Source organism: Capricornis sumatraensis, chromosome 14 (assembly GCF_032405125.1).
Source record: "Capricornis sumatraensis isolate serow.1 chromosome 14, serow.2, whole genome shotgun sequence".
Lineage (NCBI taxonomy): Eukaryota > Metazoa > Chordata > Mammalia > Artiodactyla > Bovidae > Capricornis > Capricornis sumatraensis.
In genome coordinates this window covers 62,384,373-62,404,660 of record NC_091082.1, presented here as the reverse complement: position 1 = coordinate 62,404,660, position 20,288 = coordinate 62,384,373, and the positions used below count along the sequence as shown (strand labels likewise).

Below are 20,288 nucleotides of genomic sequence, written 5' to 3'. Positions count from 1 at the left end.
TTCCCGTCTTTCCACGCTTTCCTGAAGGTTCCCGCGGGCAGAACCGGAAAACAGGGAAGAAATCAGCCCCGCATTTCAAACCTCCCAAACCTGTCGGCCGACCTCTAGTCTTCAGAAGGAGGTAGGTAAGCAAATCCACAATGTTTCTAGGGCCCGAACCCACACACACTTGCCACTGGGCGCCATGTACTCCTTAGCCCACCCAGCTACGAAACAAAATTACGGTAGAAGGAGTCGACCAATCAGAGCGCGGGGGAGGAGGAAGGGTGTCATCGCAGCCATCTTTACTACGGGAGGAAATTTGAAGGAATGCTTAACGCCGGTAAAAAAGGAAAATGAAGACAGTGAGAGTAGGGAAGTAGACGGTAACGGTTAGGTCGTTCCCATGCCCTCAGTTAAAATGGAGACCATAGTTGCTTCATTAGCTTCACAGACTTGGAATCGGCGCCGCGGAAACGTCCTGCGTCCGGCCGCAGAGCGAGTCGGGAAACGATTTTAAACGGACGAGGCGGCTGAACGCTAATTTGCCGCTTCTCAAAGGCGGGATTTCCGAGCTGGCGTTGGCCTCTGAGGGCTCAAGTGGAGAGGGGCGAGGTGGAACACACTGCCCCTTGCCCTTTCCCTCCGCGGGTTGAAGCAGACTCCTTATGAGCGAGGGTCGCGGAGCTGGTGGTTGAGGCAGCGGATATATCCCTTCCGGCTTGAAGTGCCAGGCTGGGCTGGCGTCTTTGGGAGCGGAGGTCTTCTTGCTGGGCTCGTTTGCGTCCGTCTTGAAGCGTCTTGTGGTGGATGGAGCTTGAAGGAATTTGGGAGGGCCAGGGGTTCCTCTGGACTTTCTCTTTGCTGTCATTTTGGCGGCTTTTTTACTTCGAGGATTTTCAGTTTCGATGGAGTTTTGGATCCCGTCTTGAAGAATGATTCGTGAAGGGAATGGGTGACAGCGTCATCACGGCATTTTATTGGTAAGATACTTTGTTCAGCCGTAGCAGTAAACTTTGTGTTTTGCCCTGTCGTGTGGTCGTTACCTTTACAATACTTGGCTGCTCAAGTGCGTTTCACAGGACCTGCTTAGCTCTGGGCTAAGCATTTGTTGCAGGGTAAAGCCAATTCTGACTCCGTGTTGAAACTGTTTCTTTGACTTGCTTTTGTTATTATAATACATAGTGGCCTGCCTCAGAATTCTGCACTTCTGCCTGACTGTTATTAAAGTGCATTGGTTTAGAACCCTGCCCGCTTGTAGATGACAGGAGGGAAGAAATTAGCACATCCTCTGCCTAAGGCTTGTTCTTCTAGGAGATACTTTCTAGATTAATGGCCTTTTTACTTTGTTTCCGCACCTCCTCCCTTCTCTGATGTATAAAAGAACTGGCATCTAGCGCCAGATAAGATGGTCATTTTGAGATGTTAGTCTACCATCTTCTTGGTCAACTGGCTTTCCGAATAAAGTCATAAAATAAATAAAGAAAATTTATTTTCTTTATTGGAAAATAATTGGCTTCCCTGAACACCTCATCTCTGAATCATTGACCTGTCTTGTGGTGAGCAGAGCGAGCTTGGATTTGGTAATACATTCGTGTTGGAGCGATTGGACTTAGGTGTTGGTGGCAAGGTACAAAGGTGATTTAAGTAAGGGTCCGTTTCTTCACAGACTTAACCACAGGAAAAAGAAGACCTTTCTTCACCTGCTTCTCCTACCAATTAACACATGCATAAAACATTTTGCATCCAACCTTAGAGCCCTGTTAGATTTTGGAAAGACCGTTTGTCTGTGGATCTTGGGGTAAGAACTAAAGCAGTAAAGAGTGAACCCAAATAGGGTCAGATACTATGATCAGATAAGGTAGTGCTTTGAAGCCCACACAGAAAGAGTTCTGACTCCATTTATTTAGATGTCTGGGAATTGCTACGGGATCTCAAGCAAGGTAATGACAAGGTAAGAGAGGTGTCTATGGAAAAACTAGTCTTGGGTTGGGGAAAGGGGCTTGGGTTGGAAATAAGTGGCTAAAATGAAGGTGACTTGAGAGGGCTAATAAATATATTTTTAAGGAATATATCAGAATTTGATGGTAATTTGGATGTAAAACTTGAGTGAAGAGTAAAAGATGACTAAGGTGTATTTTAATGGGCAGGCAGAAAAATGAGAAGGAAGAGTTGGAATTGTTACCCAGAAACAGGGTAGTTGGAGAGGAAAGATTGGTCGTGGAATAATGTTTAGCTTTGAACTTAATGAGTTCGAGGACACAGAAGTTCAGTGTCTTACAGGAAATTGGAAATGCAGGTGCAGAAGTATGGGACTAGAGGAGTCGTATATTGAATGAATGTTTCCTTATGGAGAACAGGTGATTTCAGAGTTTGGGGAGACACCAGCTGTTGCAACTGGAGGAAGCAAAGGAGTCAGCAAATGAATCAGAAGAAACTATAACAAACAAGGAGGAGAAATAGTTGAGTGTTTGAAAAGAACAAGATAGCAGAAAATTTAGAGGAATAAGGATGAGCAAACTTGATGACCCAAAAATTGTCCATGATTTTCACAAAAACAGTGTTGACAGTCTTCAAAGGGCAGTGGTAATCTTTAAATTGCAGTGTCTTTATAGTGATAGATACATAAGAGATTGCTAAAGATATCTAGTAAAATATTTATTAGTAAATGGAGGCAAAAGTTGGATACCATATTTCCAGGAAATTGGTCTCAAAAGGAATGAGATGAATAGGTTTTAAACAAAAAATTTTTAGTGTTAGGAATATGAGAATATGCTCAGCAGTGGAAAAAAAGTATCCTGTGGAGTAGAGATAAGAGATGATAGAGGTTTGAAATAAACGTGGAAGATTGTGCCTAAGGGGGATGTGAAGGACTATGGAGATTGAGAATCAGTTGATGGATTGACTTTAGAAAGCAAGTGAAAGGACCTCTTTCCTTATAGTTGGAAGGAAGAATGTTAGGACAGTAAAATATTGAATCAAGATACATATTTAACCTCTTTAATTATGAGGCAGGGCAAAAATACTCATTGTTGAGTATGGAGTGAGAAAATAAAATAGATATAAATCATTTTCTTATCTTTAATGCATGGATTGGGCTATTTCACATTACTGTAGTATTAAATGCTTAAGGGAAATGTTTTCTCAAAACCAATCCTTTAAGCTAGTAGTCTTTCTCTCACTTTTGTTGTTGTTCACTTGCTAAGCTGTGTCTGACTGCCATCCCGTGGACTACAGCATGCCAGGCTCCTCTGCCCTTCACTGTCTCCTGGAGTTTGCTCAGATTCATGTCGATTGTGTCAGCGATGCTATCTAACCATCTCATCTTCTGCCACCCCCTTCTCTTTTAGCCTTCAATCTTTCCCAGCATTGGGGTCTTTTCCGTTGAGTTGGCTCTTTGCATCAGGTGGCCAAAATATTGGAGCTTCAGTTTCAGTATCAGTTCTTCCAATGAATATTCAGGGTTGATTTGCTTTAGGGTTGACCCTTTTGATCTCCCTGCAGTCCAAGGGACTCTCAAAGTCTTCTCCAGCACCACAGTTTGAAAACCAATTCTTTGGCGCTCAGCCTTCTTTATGGTCCAACTCTCACATCCGTACATTACTACTGAAAACATAGCTTTCACTAAACGGACTTTTGTTGGCCAAGTGATGTCTCTGCTTTTTAATACACTGTCTACGTTTATTTCACTTCGTCTCAAGACCAAGTGTCTTTTAATTTCATGTTTGTAGTTACTGTCCGCAGTGGTTTTGGAGTCCAAGAAATCTGTCACTGCTTTCACTTTTTACCTTTCTATTTGCCATGTATTGATGGACTAGATACCATGATCTTAGTTTTTTGAATGTTGAATTTTAAGCCAGCTTTTTTCACTCTGCTCTTTCACCCTCATTAAGAGAATTTTTAGTTCCCTTTCACTTTTTGCCATTAGCGTGGTACCTGCATATCTGAGATCGTTGATATTTCTCCAGGTAATCTTGATTCCAGCTTGGTATTCACCCAACCGCGCATTTCCTATGATGTACTCTGCATAAAATTTAAATAAGCAGGGTGACAATATACAGCCTTGTTGTACTCCTTTCCCAATTTTGAACCTGTCCTTTGTTCCATGTCTTATTCTGATTGTTGCTTCTCGACCCACATACAGGTTTTTCAGGAGACAGGTAAGGTGGGCTCGTGTTCCCATCTTTTTAAGAATTTTCCACAGTTTGTTGTGATCCATGCAAAGGCTTTAGCGTAGTCAGTGATAACAGAAGTAGATGTTTTTCTGGAATTCCCTTGCTTTCTCTGTGATCCAGTGAATGTTGGCAACTTGAACTCTTGTTCCTCTGCCTTCATGTACTGTTGAAACTCAGCTCGAAGGATTTTGACATCATCTTACTAGCATGTGACATGAGTGCAATTGTATGGTAGTTTGAACATTCTTTGGCATTGTCCTTCTTTAGGATTAGAATGAAAACTGACCTTTTCCAGTCCCGTGGCCACTGCTAAGTTTTCCAAATTTGCTGACATATTGAGTGCAATACTGTATAAGCATCATTTTTAAGGATTTGAAATAGCTCAGCTGGAATTCCATCACCTCCTCTAGCTTTGTTTGTAGTAATGCTTCCTAGGGCTTCCTAAGGCCCACATGACTTCACACTCCAGGATGTCAGGCTCTAGGTGAGTTAACACACCATTGTGGTTATCTGGGATTATTAAGACCTTTTTGTATAGTTCTTCTGTGTTTTCTTGCCACCACCTCTTAATCTTTTCTGCTTCTGTTAGGTCCTTGCTGTTTCTGTCCTTTATCATGCCCATCCTTATGTGAAATGTTTCCTTGGTATCTCCAGTTTTCTCTCACCTAGATAGACTAATGTTTTTTTGGAATCTATAGCATTTCTCTTTTAAGAGGAGTCAAATTTAGTCAGGCTTATTTTGTCTTGAAATTGATGCCTGCTGAAAAGTGGCGTGAAACAGGGAGGTAAGAGCACCTACTCTGGTGTTAAGACTGTCTGCATTTAAATTCTAGCTTTTGCATCTTTAACTGCATGACTGTGGCAAGTTACTTGATTTCTTTGTCTTTCCATCTGTCAGCTGGGAATATAATAATTCACCTCATAGGACTGTAAAAGGGTTTAGAAAAGTACCTGGCACATGAAAATACTCAATAAATGTTAGCAATTATTCCAAATAACAAATTTGAAAAAGAAAACATTCTCTGTAAGTGATATTGATTGAAATTCCTTTTTGAATAGAAAAGTCTGTGAATTTAAAGCTAGACTGCTTTACAGTAGCTGCTATTTAAATTCTTTGGTATATGATCTTGCTCTGGGCATTATCTGAGCTTTGAGAACTACGTATTTAATTTATGTATGGAGTTTTGTGCAAGATAATAGAGTGTGTCATACTTTGACGTGATGAAATTTAAATATAGTAATAAAACTATTGTGAAAAAAATTTTAAAAGTGTAACCATACCAATTGTAGTTTAGTTGCTAAGAGTCCAACTCTTGTGGCCCCATGGACTGTAGGACACCAGGCTCTATGGGATTAACCAGGCAAGAATACTGGAGTAGGGTGCCGTGCCCTCCTTCATGGGATTTTCCTGACCCTCATCTCTTGCATTAGTAGGTGGATTCTTTACCACTAGCCACCGGGGAAGCACAACTCTGCCAGTACTTGGGAATAATTTTTATAACTTTTAAATCATCAGTTTAGTTCAGTTCAGTCGCTCAGTCATGTCCGACTCTTTGCTACCCCATGAATTGCAGCACACCAGGCCTCCCGGTCCATCACCAACACCCGGAGTTCACTCAGACTCATGTTCATCGAGTTGGTGATGCCATCCAGCCATCTCATCCTCTGTCGTCCCCTTCTCCTCCTGCCCCCAATCCCTCCCAGCATCAGAGTCTTTTCCAATGAGTCAACTCTTCGCATGAGGTGGCCAAAGTATTGGAGTTTCAGCTTTAGCATCATTCCTTCCAAAGAACACCCAGGACTGATCTCCTTCAGAATGGACTGGTTGGATCTCCTTGCAGTCCAAGGGACTCTCAAGAGTCTTCTCCAACACCACAGTTCAAAAGCATCAATTCTTCGGCGCTCAGCTGTCTTCACAGTCCAACTCTCACATCCATACGTGACCACTGGAAAAACCATAGCCTTGATTAGACTGACCTTTGTTGGCAAAGTAATGTCTCTGCTTTTGAATATGCTATCTAGGTTGGTCATAACTTTCCTTCCAAGAAGTAAGCGAGCGTCTTTTAATTTCATGGCTGCAGTCACCATCTGCAGTGATTTTGGAGCCCCCCAAAATAAAGTCTGACACTGTTTCCACTGTTTCCCCATCTATTTCCCATGAAGTGATGGGACCAGATGCCATGATCTTCGTTTTCTAAATGTTGAGTTTTAAGCCAACTTTTTCACTCTCCTCTTTCACTTTCATCAAGAGGCTCTTTAGTTCTTCTTCACTTTCTGCCAGAGGGTAGTATCATCTGCAAATCTGAGGTTATTGATATTCCTCCCAGCAATCTTGATTCCAGCTTGTGCTTCATCCAGTCCAGCAATTCTCATGATGTACTCTGCATATAAGTTAAATAAGCAGGGTGACAATATACACCCTTGACGTACTCCTTTTCCTGTTTGGAACCAGTCTGTTGTTCCATGTTCAGTTCTAACTGTTGCTTCCTGACCTGCATACAGGTTTCTCAATACGCAGGTCAGGTGGTCTGGTTTTCCCATCTCTTGAAGAATTTTCTACAACTTATTGTGATCCACACAGTCAAAGGCTTTGGCATAGTCAATAAAGCAGAAATAGATGTTTTTCTGGAACTCTCTTGCTTTTTCCATGATCTAGCGGATGTTGGCAATTTGATCTCTGGTTCCTCTGCCTTTTCTAAAACCAGCTTGAACATCTAGAAGTTCATGGTTCATGTATTGCTGAAGCCTGGCTTGGAGAATTTTGAGCATTACTTTACTAGCGTGTGAGATGAGTGCAGTTGTGCGGTAGTTTGAGCATTCTTTGGCATTGCCTTTCTTTGGGATTGGAATGAAAACAGACCTTTTCCAGTCCTGTGGCCACTGCTGAGTTTTCCAAATTTGCTGACATGTTGAGTGCAGCACTTTCACAGCATCATCTTTCAGGATTTGAAATAGCTCCACTGGAATTCCATCACCTCCACTAGCTTTGTTCGTAGTGATGCTTTCTAAGGCCCACTTGACTTCACATTCCAGGATGTCTGGCTCTAGGTGCGTGATCACGCCATCGTGATTATCTTGGTTGTGAAGATCTTTTTTGTACAGTTCTTCTGTGTATTCTTGCCACCTCTTCTTAATATCTTCTGCTTCAGTTAGGTCCATACCATTTCTGTCCTTTATCGAGCCCATCTTTGCATGAAATGTTCCCGTGGTATCTCTAATTTTCTTGAAGAGATCTCTAGTCTTTCCCATTCTGTTGTTTCCCTGTATTTCTTTGCATTGATGGCTGAGGAAGGCTATCTTATCTCTCCTTGCTATTCTTTGGAACTCTGCATTCAGATGCTTATATCTTTCCTTTTCTCCTTTGCTTTTCGCTTCTCTTCTTTTCACAGCTATTTGTAAGGCTTCCTCAGACAGCCATTTTGCTTTTTTGCATTTCTTTTCCATGGGGATGGTCTTGATCCCTGTTTCCTGTACAACGTCACAAACCTCCATCCATAGTTCATCAGGCATTCTGTCTATCAGATCTCGTCCCTTAAATCTATTTGTCACTTCCACTGTATAATCATAAGGAATTTGATTTAGGTCATACCTGAATGGTCTAGTGGTTTTCCCTACTTTCTTCAGTTTCAGTCTGAATTTGGCAATAAGGAGTTCATGATCTGAGCCACAGTCAGCTCCCGGTCTTGTTTTTGCTGACTCTATAGAGCTTCTCCATCTTTGGCTGCGAAGAATATAATCAATCTGATGTCGGTGTTGAGCATCTGGTGATGTCCATGTGTAGAGTCTTCTCTTGTGTTTTAAATCATAACTCCTTTCAATTTCAGGGTTCTATGAAATACTTCTGTTCAATTAAACCAATACTTCTTTAACAAAGAGTATTCAGCATTATAGTAGGGTAATTATACAAGAGAAATATAAAGAGCACAGTTTCAAAGTAGTTTAGTCTTACCGAGAAAAGAGGAAATACACACCAAAAAAATAATACAAGGAAGTATGAATTTGGGCCAAAATTAGTGGTATAGACTAGGTGATCAAAGAGAGCTATGTCGGCTGGTTTAGTCCTTAAGTTGTATCTGACTCACCGAGACCCTAAGGACTGTAGCCCACCAGGCTTCTCTGTCCATGGGATTTCCCAGGAAAGAGTACTGGAGTGGGTTGCCATTTCCTTGTCCAGAGGGTCTTCCTGATCCAGGGATCGAACCTGTGTCTCCTGCCTTGGCAAATGGATTCTTGACCACTGAGCCACTGGGGATGGGCTGGTGTATTATTAATCTCCAAAGACTTTGTAGAATATTCTTGAGGGATTTTGTTAGAGTCATCTAGAGGGCTTTGGGGCTTTTTCAAAATATTGGCCCCTGAGACCTCATTCTATACACACAGGTACACTGCTTCCAGGAATGAGCCACTGATGCAGACATAGACAGGAGTGTGTAACATAGGTCTTCTGGGGGGGTGGGGTGGGGGTGGGGATTGGTTAATAAAACCATGCTATTTGAAAGGAGATTAAATTCAAACATAGTCTTAAGGGAGATGGAATGGGAAAAGAACACTTGAGATAGGGAATATAGTTGATAGGGAGACACATGAAGATGAGATTGTATTTATGTCTAGGAAAAGGGTAAGAACAAGCTGAATTATGAAATAAAGAGGACCCAGCAGAAGAGGAGAATTTATCTCACCACTGTAAAGTGTTTGTACAGGTGACTAATAATATTGTGTCATTTCTTTTTGTTTGTTCTGTTTTTGTTTTTCATTATTTTAAAAGTGCCATTTCCGAAAAATGGATTGCCCTCAGATATGGAACGCTCGGTTGTGGTAATAAGACCTGGTTAAGGAAGTAGCTTTGGGAAAGAATGGGGAAACTGAGGAAGGAAAAACGCAAAAGAATATGCTTAATGACTGTATGTTAAAAAGTAGAAGTGGGAGACTACTTAAACAAATTTAAATTAACTTAGAAAGTTGACAGGAATTTTAAAATGGACCAGGTAGCTTTTAGAAGGAGAATGGAAGGAGTTGAATTTAGTTTTAAACATACTGTGTTTGAGGTATCAGTAAGATGTTCATGAAGATAGCCTGTTAGCCAATGAGAAATAGAAGATTTGTTTAAAAAGCAAAAACTTGAGGCAGAGAGAGGGAGGGAGAGAGAAAGAATTCCTTTACAGTAGAGTAGAGAGAAGAATCAGTGAAACTACAAGCAGGAATTAACTTTTTAGTGTTTGGAATTCTGGTTTTATTTTTTTTTTATGCAGACCATGGATTCTTATGATGCACCGGAATTGACTCCTAGACAAGATGCTTCCTCAAGGCTTAAAGATTTCTTTATAGGTGCCACCCCTCTGCAGAAACGATTAGAATCAGTCAGGAAGCAGACTTCATTTATCCCAACTCCACCGCGAAGGAAAATTCCCCAGGGCTCACAACTGCAGGTGTGTTCTTTGTGTTCCTTGGTGTTACCAGTAACTGAGAATGTCTGTGAACAAAACATACAAATTTTTGTTACTATTTATTATACATATATATTATAAATATTTGTTACTAAAAGATACTTTTAGTATCTTCTTACTCCCTCAAGTAATGAATGAGAAATGGTTAAAACAATTATTTGTACTATCATCAGTGCCATGTGTTTTTTTAACTTCCTTTAATTTGGAATGTTTCCACAATATTTCTCTCTTATGACACTGACAGTTTTGAAGAATATGTTTCCTCCTCTTCCTTTTTTAAATAGAATGTCCCTCATTTTGTACTGGAGTGGGTTGCCAGGCCCTCCGCCAGGGGATCTTCCCAGTCCAGGGATGGAACCCAGGTCTCCCGCATTGTAGGTGGATTCTTTATCGTCTGTGCTACCAGCGAAGCAATACAAAATGAGGAATATTGTATTTGTCTGATGTTTTCTCAAGATTAGACTGAAGTTATGTATCGCTAACTGGAATATCATATAGGTGCTGTTGTGTCCTTTTTGGGGGAATAACACGTGATAGCACATGGGTGATGTTAATTTTGATCACACTGTTAGAAAGTGTTGCCCCAAAATTATTGTTTTATTTCCCCTGCAACTAATAAGCAGTCTAGGGGGAGACACTTTAAGATAATACATATATCTGGTGCCTTGTCAAAATTTCACCTTAAACTTAACATCCCTTATCCATTGATGTTTTTTTCCTGATCCTATTTTTAAAAATTATTTAGTTTGTATTTATGTTTTTTCAGTCTTATTGGTTTTCTTTTTAAAATTAGTATTTATTGGAGTATAAATTGGAGTGTAAAGTTGCTTTACAACATTGTGTTAGTTTCTGTTGTATACAAAGTGAATCAGCTATATATATATACATATGCCCCCTCTTTTTTGGATTTCCTTCCCATTTAGGTCTCTACAGAGCATTGAGTAGAGTTGCCTAATTCCATCTTTATCATGATGTTTGCAAAATAATGGTTTTCCATCTCTATTTGCTCTGTATTTTCCAGCTAGCTTTTGGTATTATATTTTAGGCCCTTCTCATTTCTATTCCATTTATTTATCCATTTATCTGTATGGATTCATTAAATCTTATTTATTATTTTAAATTTGTTTTATTTTTTTATTGGGGTATAATTGCTTTATAATGTTAGTTTCTGCTGTACCACAAAGTAAATCAGCTATATGTGTGTGTATATATGTGTATCTCCACTCCCTCTTGGACCTCTCCCCACCCCATCCCACCCATCTAGGTCACCACGGAGCACTGAGCGAGCTCCCTGTGCTACACAGTAGGTGCCCACTAGGCGTCTCTTTTATACATGGCAGTGCACACATGTCAGTCCCAGTCTCCCAGTTCATCCCAGCTCCCCCTCCCCGCCATGTCCCCATGTCCTTTCCCTACATCTGCATCTCTATTCCTGCCCTGCGTATAGCATCTGTACCATTTTTCTAGATTCCACACACATTCGTTAATATACGATATATTTTTTCCCCTTCTGATTTACTTCAGTCTGTATGACAGACGCTAGGCCCATCCATGTCTCTACAGATGACCTGATTTCATTCTTTTTTTATGGCTGAATAATATTCCATTGCATATATGTACAATATCTTTATTCATTTGTCAGTGGACATTTAGGTTGCTTCCATGTCCTGACTATTGTAAACTGTGCTGCAGTGAACATAGGGTCTTTTTGAATTAGGTTTTTCTTAGGATATATGCCCAGAAATGGGATTGCTGGGTCATATGGTAGTTCGGTTTTTAGTTTTTTTTAGAGAATCTCCATACTGTTCTGCATAGTGGTTGTATCAATTTACATTCCCACCAATAGTGCAAGAGGGTTCCCTTTTCTCCACACCCTCTCCAGCATTTATTTATTTATAACAACTGATTATCAGTTTATTAAAAAGCTTGATTTAAGCATCAGCAGTGGTGACTTCCACCTCAACTCTTGGCTCAATACTGACAGAAGTGATCTGCTTGACAATCTCACAGGGACTGTGCAGGTCAGTGAGTCACTTTTGGATCCTCATGTGGAATTGATCCCAAGTCTTAGAACCTTCACCACAAGGAGTTTTCCTTGCAGTTATTCTCAGAGTCTCGGTAGGCATCTGAAGAGGTCCTTTCACTTAGAGAGTCTTTTCCTTCATGCCTCTGATCAGGTAGGCACATTCCTTCTCAAGAGACTTCAGGCTGTGACTGGTGAGGGTAATCCTAATCCGGTGAATGGCCACCTCTGGCTCCACAGGAATCTTGCTGGTGCCTTTAAAGGCCATGGCTGTGATGTAGCTTCCTGGTTGACTTGTTTGTCCCCAAGAGCAAACAGTGGTGAATCATGATCAGGGGCGGGTGGCCAGGCCTCTGCTGCAGTGGCAGCCATGTCTTCCTCAAAGAGTCAGCATGTGAGATTTTTTTGATGACGACTATTCTGACCAGTGTGAGGTGATACCTCATCGTAGTTTCGTTCTGCATTTCTCTAATAATTAGTGATACTGAGCATCTTTTCATGTGTCTTTTGACTGTATATCTTCTTTGGAGAAATGTCTATTTAGGTCTTCTGCCCATTTTTGATTGGGTTTTTTATTTTAATATTGAGCTTCATGAACTGTTTGTATATTTTGGAGATTAATCCCATGTCAGTTGCTTTGTTTGAAAATATTTTCTACTGTTCTGAGGGTTGTCTTTTCGTCTCATTTATGATTATCTTTGCTGTGCAAAAGCTTTTTAAGTTTAATTAGGTCCCATTTGTTTATTTTTGTTTTCATTTTAATTATTCCAGGAGGTGGATCAAAAAAGATCTTGATATGATTTATGTCAGAGAGTTCTTGCTGTTTTTGCCCCTCTGTGATTGGTCTTACATTTAGGTCTTTAATCCATTTTGAGTTTATTTTTGTGTATGATGTTAGGGAGTATTCTGATTTCATTCTTATGAATTCCTGTTTGTTTTTTTTTTTTAATTCTTCTAATTCCTTACTAAATTATTTTGGTGTTTATATTGTCCCAGATTTGTCTAGTGGCAATATGCTGTTTTGATCATTCATTAAAAAACCCTAAACCTTGTATATAACATTCATAATTTATAATTTTATTGAAGCATGAAATAAAGCCCTAGTGAATACAAGTTTAATGGATGCTTCTGAGTCGCTTAGCAAGAAGTCTGACCAATCAGTCACCCGCACCTTCCTTATAACTTTGTTTTCTTTTCTCTGTTTTAGGTCTAGGACCTTTTGGGATATGGGAAAATTTTTGCTTCTTTATGAAAGCTTCCTTAAAAATTCCTAGTCCTGGTAATGAAAGTGATAGCTTTTAACCAGAAAACAGAGATTGAATATAAATTCAAGAATAGAATGTCTGGTTCAGTGTTTTCTTTTCTCTATGTGATACAAATAATTTTGCCAAATCTTTTTTGGTTGTACCAGATGGGTTTGTGGGATCGTAGTTCCCTAACCAGAGGTTGAACCTGGGCCCCTGCAGTAAGAGTACCAAGTCCTACCCACTGGACTGCCAGGGAATCTCCCTGCAACCTTTTTTTGCTCCAAATCTTTGGATAGTAATAAGAAAAACATTTTATAACTTTTCCGTGAGTACTTCAGTCAGGACAAATATTTTTGTCAAGTGGACAACTGTGTTGAAAGTTCTAAAAGAGGTGGAACTGTGAGACTATATCAGGAAGTATGGATTCTATAGAAAACTTCAATTCAGGATAAAACTAGGAGCTTATATGGGGGTGTATGTGAAGACCCTCAACAATGCCCTAGGGCCAGTACAAATGAACTGTTTTGTTTTTGATGGTACCTGTGATTCCAGAAATATAGACAAGTACAAAACGTCAGATAATAAATGCTGTGGGGGAAAAAAAAAAACATGTTAAGGAGATACAGAGTGACAAAGTTGGAATGGATGCAGGTGCTGCTTTAGATAGGGTGCCCTCTTGACATTTGGGCAGAGAAAGGAAAGGACCGTGTCCTTTAAACACTCTGGGAAGAACATCAAAAAGGGAAGGCACAGCATATGCAAAAGTCTGTTCAAAGATCTTCAAAGAGTCCTGCAAACTCAGTTTGACTGGAATGCGAAGATCGGGTATCCAGTAATAGATCTGTATTAAATACTTAAAATACTATGATTAAGTTCTTAGTTTCCAAATTTTTTTTAAATTTTTATTTATTTATTTATGACTGCACAAGCACAGGGGCTTAGTTGCTCTGTGGCATGTGGAATCTTCCTGCACTGAACTGGTATCCACTGTATTGCAAGACAGATTCTCAGCCACTGGGCCACCAGGGAAGCCCCTAATGTTTCCTTATTCTCTGACTTCTTTTGTCTTGATTTTTTTTAGGAAGATGTTGATCCTCAAAAGTTTGCAGTCCTTCTGCATAAACAATGGACTTTATATAGTTTAACTCCCTTATATAAATTCTCCTATACTGATTTCAAAGAGTACTCTAAACTTCTGACTGCATTTATTGCTGCTGAAAAGAAGAAAGGACTTGCTGTGGAAGTGGGAGACAACTTCAACATCAAAGTGATTTTCTCTACTCTCATGGGAGTGAAAGGAACAGAAAGAGATCCTGAAGCATTTCTTGTCCAGGTATATCATAAAAGCCGTACTTGCTTCCTAGGAGAAAGGAGTGTGCATTGTTTTGGTTTAGAAATTGTACTATATTCTTACTGTTTTTAAAATTCTCAAGTGTGTGATTTATAACCTATGTTGTATCTTGTTTGATCAAATTATAGCAATTAGATTTTTCCTTTTACAATATAACCCTTTTTTTTTTTTTTTTAAGAAAAGTTAAATATTTAAGTACAAACAAAATTAAAAACCACAGGATAACATTTTGGTACACATCTGTTTGGCAGTAGACAATCTGAATAGACCTAGGCCTAGTAAAGAAGTGGAGTCAATAATTAATAACCTTCCAAAACAGAAAGCAACAGGTCTGGATGGGTTCACTGGTGAATTCCACCCAACATTTAGAGACGAGGTTATACCCATTTCCTACAAGCTTTTTCAGAGGCTAGAAGCAGAGGGAATACTTCCTAAGGGAAAGGCCAGTATTACCCTAATACCAAAACTAGGCAAAGATGTTATAAGAAAACTGCAGACTCCATCATGAACCTAGATATGTCTGTTTGGCTATTTGTATCTATTAAAATCGTGGTCATATTGTCCATCTTTTTGCAATATGATTATGGCTTTTTAAAAACTAATAATCTGCACTGTAACTAGTTAACTCATGTCATTTTGAGTAACTAAATGTAAATTTTGCATTTTTGTAAATTTATCTGTATATTTCTATGGTTTTTACTGGGATTAAAATCCTAGAGTAGATATATCATACCAAATTACTCTTAGAAATGTAACATTTTATATTCCTTCCTCTATGTAGTGTATACAAGTAGTATGACTATCCTTTGTTTTATTAAGAAACCAGATTTATTTTATTGTTCATGCCTGCTACTTCTGTTTCTGCTTAGTTAACTCATTTTAGTCATTGGTAAGTTCTGAAACAGTTGAAATTTTGTTTATTCGATAAGGGGTCAGCAAACAATGACCTGAAGCCCAGATAGAGCATGCTGCTTGGCTTTGTGAGTTATGTTTTCTTGAAATAGATCCCCTTTCATTTGTTTCCGTAGTCTATGGCTGCTTTTGTGTTACAGCAGCAGAGTTGAGTAGTTGCTACAGAGACCATATGGCTTGCAAAGCCTAAAGTATTTACTTTCTATCTTACCCTCTACAGAAAAGGTTTCCTGACCCCTGGTATAGATCATGGTATTGGCAAGGATTTCAGGATTATTGGGATTAGGTTCAGGTACATATAACAGAAAGTCTAAATAACAGTGAATTAAAAATGATAGAGGTTTAGTTATCTTGCAAAAAAGTGTCCAGAGGTAAGCTCTTCAAGGCTGATAAATGCTTCATGAAATTATTAATAATCTAAGCTCCTTCTGTCTTCTCTATCATCCTTGGTATGTGGCTTCCATGCTTACGGTCTCATTGTAATCTAAATTGGCTCCTGGAGTTCTAAATATTGTATATAAGTTCAAGGCAAGGAGGAGGAGGAGGGTGGGAAGGGCAGACAGGTTGCCTGCCACTGAGTAAATTTTGAATGAGACTTGCTGAGAGCCGACAGTAATTTCTCTTTACATCCCAATTGGAAGGGAAACTAGAAATTTTTTTTAGTAGGTAGTTCGCCAGCCCAAGTGAAATCTCTGTATTATTGTGGAAGGAAAAATAGATACTGGGTAGATATTTAGCAGTCTCTGTCAAGTAAAGCAGTTGATGCCTTAAGAAGTTACATGGTTTGCATGTCATCAGGCAAGCAAATATTCTTGTGAGAAATAGAAATGACCTCTTGAATTCCTAGTGTAGTATCCTAATAGTTTTCAAATTAAATCTATTTCTTGACAGAGTTATAGGACTTTTAGATTATGAAAATATGATAGACATACTATATCTGAGCTTTAAAAGTATTTGAAAGTCTCTTACAACTTTCTGAACAAGGAGGAGAATGGTCAAAGTAATTGTTTACATGATTGTCTCTAAAGGGATATAATACAGGGCTGTGATCTTCACCTTGTCCTGGTTGAACTTAAATTAAAACTTCTATAACTATCTGGAAGGTATGTTTGTTATATAATTTGCAGATTGGACATTTGAGGGGTTAGTCAATGTACTGGAAAATATAATCAAGATCTAGAAGATCTGAATGGATTGGCACAGTGGGTCAAATTGAAAGAGATTAAAATTTTAATAGGTATACATTTATTGCCTTAGTATAAGTTGTGGGGGTTGGGGGATTTACTTAATAACAATGAAAATGAGTGTGTAGGGCTAATTTATGTAACGTTTTCAACTAAAAACCAGAAAACGACTGCAATCTAAGGTTAGATTAGTAGGAGTATAATATAGGTTAAAGGTGGTAACAGTCCTGTAATCAGACGTTTTTGAAGTAATTATGTTCACTTACGAATGACTCCTGTGCCAAAGGTTTTCAGAGAAGTGTGTCCAAATAGTGTGAGAACGTGAACGTGTGTCATAGGAAGAATGGTTGAAGAAACTGGAGATATTGACCTTGGCAGCATATGATAGAGACCATCAAATATTTGCAGGGCTTTTTCTGTAGAAGAGAGATTAGATCAGATTTGATCTATATGCATGTAAGGAAAAAAAGTAGGACCAGTGGTTGGAAACTATGGGGTCTAACAGACAAAAGAGCATTTTAAGTGGGTAGACAGAGCTGCCTTAGGAAATAGTGACATCTTTTCCAATGGAATAATTCAAGCACATTGGATCTGGTGAACTTTTACTTTACAGTCCCTTCTCAGGTTGTGATTTTTTTTTTTTTCGGGATACTATACCTGATTATACCTTATTGATATTCCTTATTTTGCATTTGATTGCACCAAGATCTTGCCATATACCTTGTTAGGACAAGGTATAGGCAGAGTATTAGGAGAAAGGTCAGTTAACTTGAATAAAGCCTAATAATGATTAGGGAGACAATTCTTTGTGTGGTTTTTGGCAGGTAATATTAATTCAACATATCTTCTTATTTTTAAATGTACTATATTAATTAGTGTTGAGGCAATGTAATTTAGGAGTAAATGTACTTCTGTTTTTTATTTTATTTATTTATTTTTGGTTACATTGCTGTATGAGGATCTTTGTTGCTATGTGAGGGCTTTCTCTAGTTTGGCGAGTTGGCGTTATTCTCTAGTTGGCAGTGTGAGGGCTTTTATTTTGTGGCTTCTCTTGTTGCAGAGCATGGGCTCTAGGGCACAGGTCCAGTGGTTGTGGCTAGTGGGATTAGTTGCCCCAAGGCATGCAAAATCCACCCTGGCCAGGGATCCAACCCCTGTCTTGTGCATTGGCAGGTGGATTCTTAACCACTGGACCACCAGTGAAGTCCAGAATAAATGTACTTTTGAATTTAATGAACCTGTTTGATTTTCCTTCATAGATTCTGTCAAAATCTCAATTGCCATCTGAGCACAAAGAAGAGAAAGTGTTGTGGACTGGTTGGTTCTGCTGTGTATTTGGAGACAGTCTTCTGGAGACTGTTTCAGAAGATTTCACCTGTCTACCCTTATTCCTTGCAAATGGTGCAGAGACTAATACAGCTATAATTGGAACCTGGTTTCAGAAAACTTTTGACTGTTACTTCCGTCCCTTAGCAATCAGTTCATTTAATCTTTCCTGGATGGCTGCTATGTGGACTGCATGCAAAATGGACCATTATATGGCCACTACTGAATTTCTTTGGTCTGTACCCTGTAGCCCTCATAGTCTGGACATTTCTTATGCCATACATCCAGAAGATGCAAAAGCTTTATGGGACAATGTTCACAAAACACCTGGGGAAGTTACCCAGGAGGAAGTTGACTTGTTCATGGACTGCCTGTATTCACATTTCCATAGGCATTTCAAAATTCATTTATCAGCCACAAGATTGGTTCGTGTTTCAACATCTGTAGCTTCAGCACATACTGATGGAAAAATAAAGGTTAGTTTGAAAAAATCTAGTTATTTTTTCTTATTCTTGCATAGTTTTTAGAATGCATGGCAATTATATTTTCCACATTGAAGAAATACTTTGGAATACTCAGAATTCAATTCCATGAAGTCCTTAAATATTTTCAAATTTTACTTCCATATGCTCATGTTCTATTAATAAGTATATTTTCAAACTGTTTTATATAGTGTGTTTGTATCCATCTGTGAATATGAGGGTGGCCCTGTTTTATCTGGACTATTCTAAGAACCTCTCTTAATGATGTAAGACAGTAATTGTGGTTCCTAGGTTCAAATAATGCCAGATGATAGCTAACATTTGTTAAGCACTAACTGTGCCAAGCATTATTAAGCATTTTTATACATATTGTCCTATTTAGTTTTCACAACAACCTGCTTGCATAGGTGGTAAAGAGGAATTGTGGCACAGAGGATAAGTATGCTCCCTAAGGATCACACAGCTAATAAGTGGAGCTGAAATTTAAACCCAGGCATCTGGCTCAAAGGCTTATATACTTTTAACTGCAACATTGTACTGCCTCTCAGAAGTTTGAAATTAATGTGTTAACTAAGTTTCTGTCTCTGGTTTGTTTCTATAAAACATTTTTGGTGTTGTGTAGTTAACCTGGGGTATCCTCTAATGCACATTAGTGAAGTCTCACTTTATGTACAGTTGGGAAGGTCCTCTGGAGGAGGAAATGGCAACCCACTCCAGTATTTTTGCCTAGAGAATTCCATGGACAGAGGAGTCTGGCAGGCTATAGTCCATGGGGTTGCAAAAAGTCGGACACGACTGCCAATGTAGGAGACATAAGAGACATGGGTTCAGTCTCCCCATGGGGTCAGGAATATCCCCTGGAGGAGGACATGGCAACCCACTCTAGTATTCTTGCCTGGAAAACCCCATGGACAGAGGAACCTGGCGGACTATGGTCCATTGGGTTACAAAGAGTTGGACACAGCTGAAGCGTCTTAGCATGCACGTACATACCTTTGAGAAGGAAGCTATGAAACTCTTTCTAGAAAGGAGATATATAAGTCTAAGCGGTTCATAGATGCCCTTCCCCTACCCCCCTTTCTTTAAGCTAATCAGTGGAAGCCAGGATAAATAAGAACCTTAATCTAATTCCTTCTAAGCACCATTGACTAATAGTTGCAAATTTGTTAAAGTCAGGGATCTTAGAATAACAATAGTTTAGGTTCCTATTCATAGTTTAGGTTATAGATACAGAATTTAAAATAAGTCTGGAATATTTATCAGATATCAAACTATATTATTATAATTAATTGTATTTTAATTTAAATGTCTTTTTTTCCCCAGATTTTGTGTCCTAAATACCTTATTGGAGTGCTGGCGTATTTGACAGAACTGGCAGTTTTTCAAATTGAGTGAGGTCTTATGGGGACTATAAGTTATGGATTAAATACCTTTTTCTCACTGACTGATTGCTTAATTGCCAAACTGAGAGGGACTACAGGAGAAATGGGCATCTATCCATCTGTTTTCCTCACAGTGCCTTGGAGTTACCCAGATGAAACCCAAGAAGGATCTAGAAGAACAAAGAAGGTGGTAGTGGATGAACCACAGCCAGGTGCCTGTGTAATAGTCATGATCGTCTGGGATTCTAGTCTCTAGACTATGTGGAGTTGTTAATTTGTTGGCCATCTTCCTCACAAATATTTGTTTATTATGTCAAACTTTTTAGGATTCAAATCAAATACCTCTAATACTGAATATTTCTGGTTTGCATCTTTAAAACCTTTAATCCCTATTTTTAAGCATTTTAGACTTGCATTCAGAGAGATTTTCTGTCTTCTACAGACATTTTCCTAGCATCGTTTTGCTGTAGACAACAGGCAATCAAAATGCTCTCCAAAGGAGACTAAAGTTGCTGTCCTTTTTAAGCCACTAATATGCTTCTGTTTTTAACTGTTTAATTCTTATTGCAATGTTGAATTAAATATTCAGTTTTAAAATGAACTCTTGTGTTTATCAGTGTCTTGATGACAAACTTTTATTTAATGTCACAGGAATGGGAAGTTATAGGCTTTTTCTCTGTAAAGGTTACACAATGGCTATTGTGGAATCATACAAATCTGAGAGTTGAAAGACAGCTGTGAGTCTCTTTTGAGGGCAGGGATTATTTCATGTAACTTTCATGT

General features: G+C 39.0%; 1 protein-coding gene and 1 pseudogene across 1 annotated transcript; one reads left to right on the top strand and one right to left on the bottom strand.

Annotated features, from left to right (window-relative positions):
• The first annotated feature begins 762 nt into the window (after positions 1–762).
• CENPL (centromere protein L) lies at positions 763–19,800 on the top strand. Its single transcript, XM_068986519.1, has 5 exons — positions 763–962; positions 9,404–9,580; positions 13,950–14,201; positions 17,575–18,117; positions 19,447–19,800. The coding sequence occupies exons 2-5, from the start codon at positions 9,407–9,409 to the stop codon at positions 19,516–19,518; spliced, it is 1,041 nt and encodes a 346-aa protein (XP_068842620.1). The 5' UTR covers positions 763–962; positions 9,404–9,406; the 3' UTR covers positions 19,519–19,800.
• LOC138090730 (small ribosomal subunit protein uS10-like) lies at positions 11,530–11,889 on the bottom strand (annotated as a pseudogene).
• Positions 19,801–20,288: the final 488 nt, after the last annotated feature.

Coding starts and splice junctions, on each gene's coding strand:
- CENPL (XM_068986519.1), top strand. CDS start 9,407: ATGGATTCTTATGATGCACCGGAATTGACTCCTAGACAAGATGCTTCC. Junction 9,581..13,949: donor CCCAGGGCTCACAACTGCAG/GTGTGTTCTTTG, acceptor GATTTTTTTTAG/GAAGATGTTGATCCTCAAAA. Junction 14,202..17,574: donor CTGAAGCATTTCTTGTCCAG/GTATATCATAAA, acceptor TTTCCTTCATAG/ATTCTGTCAAAATCTCAATT.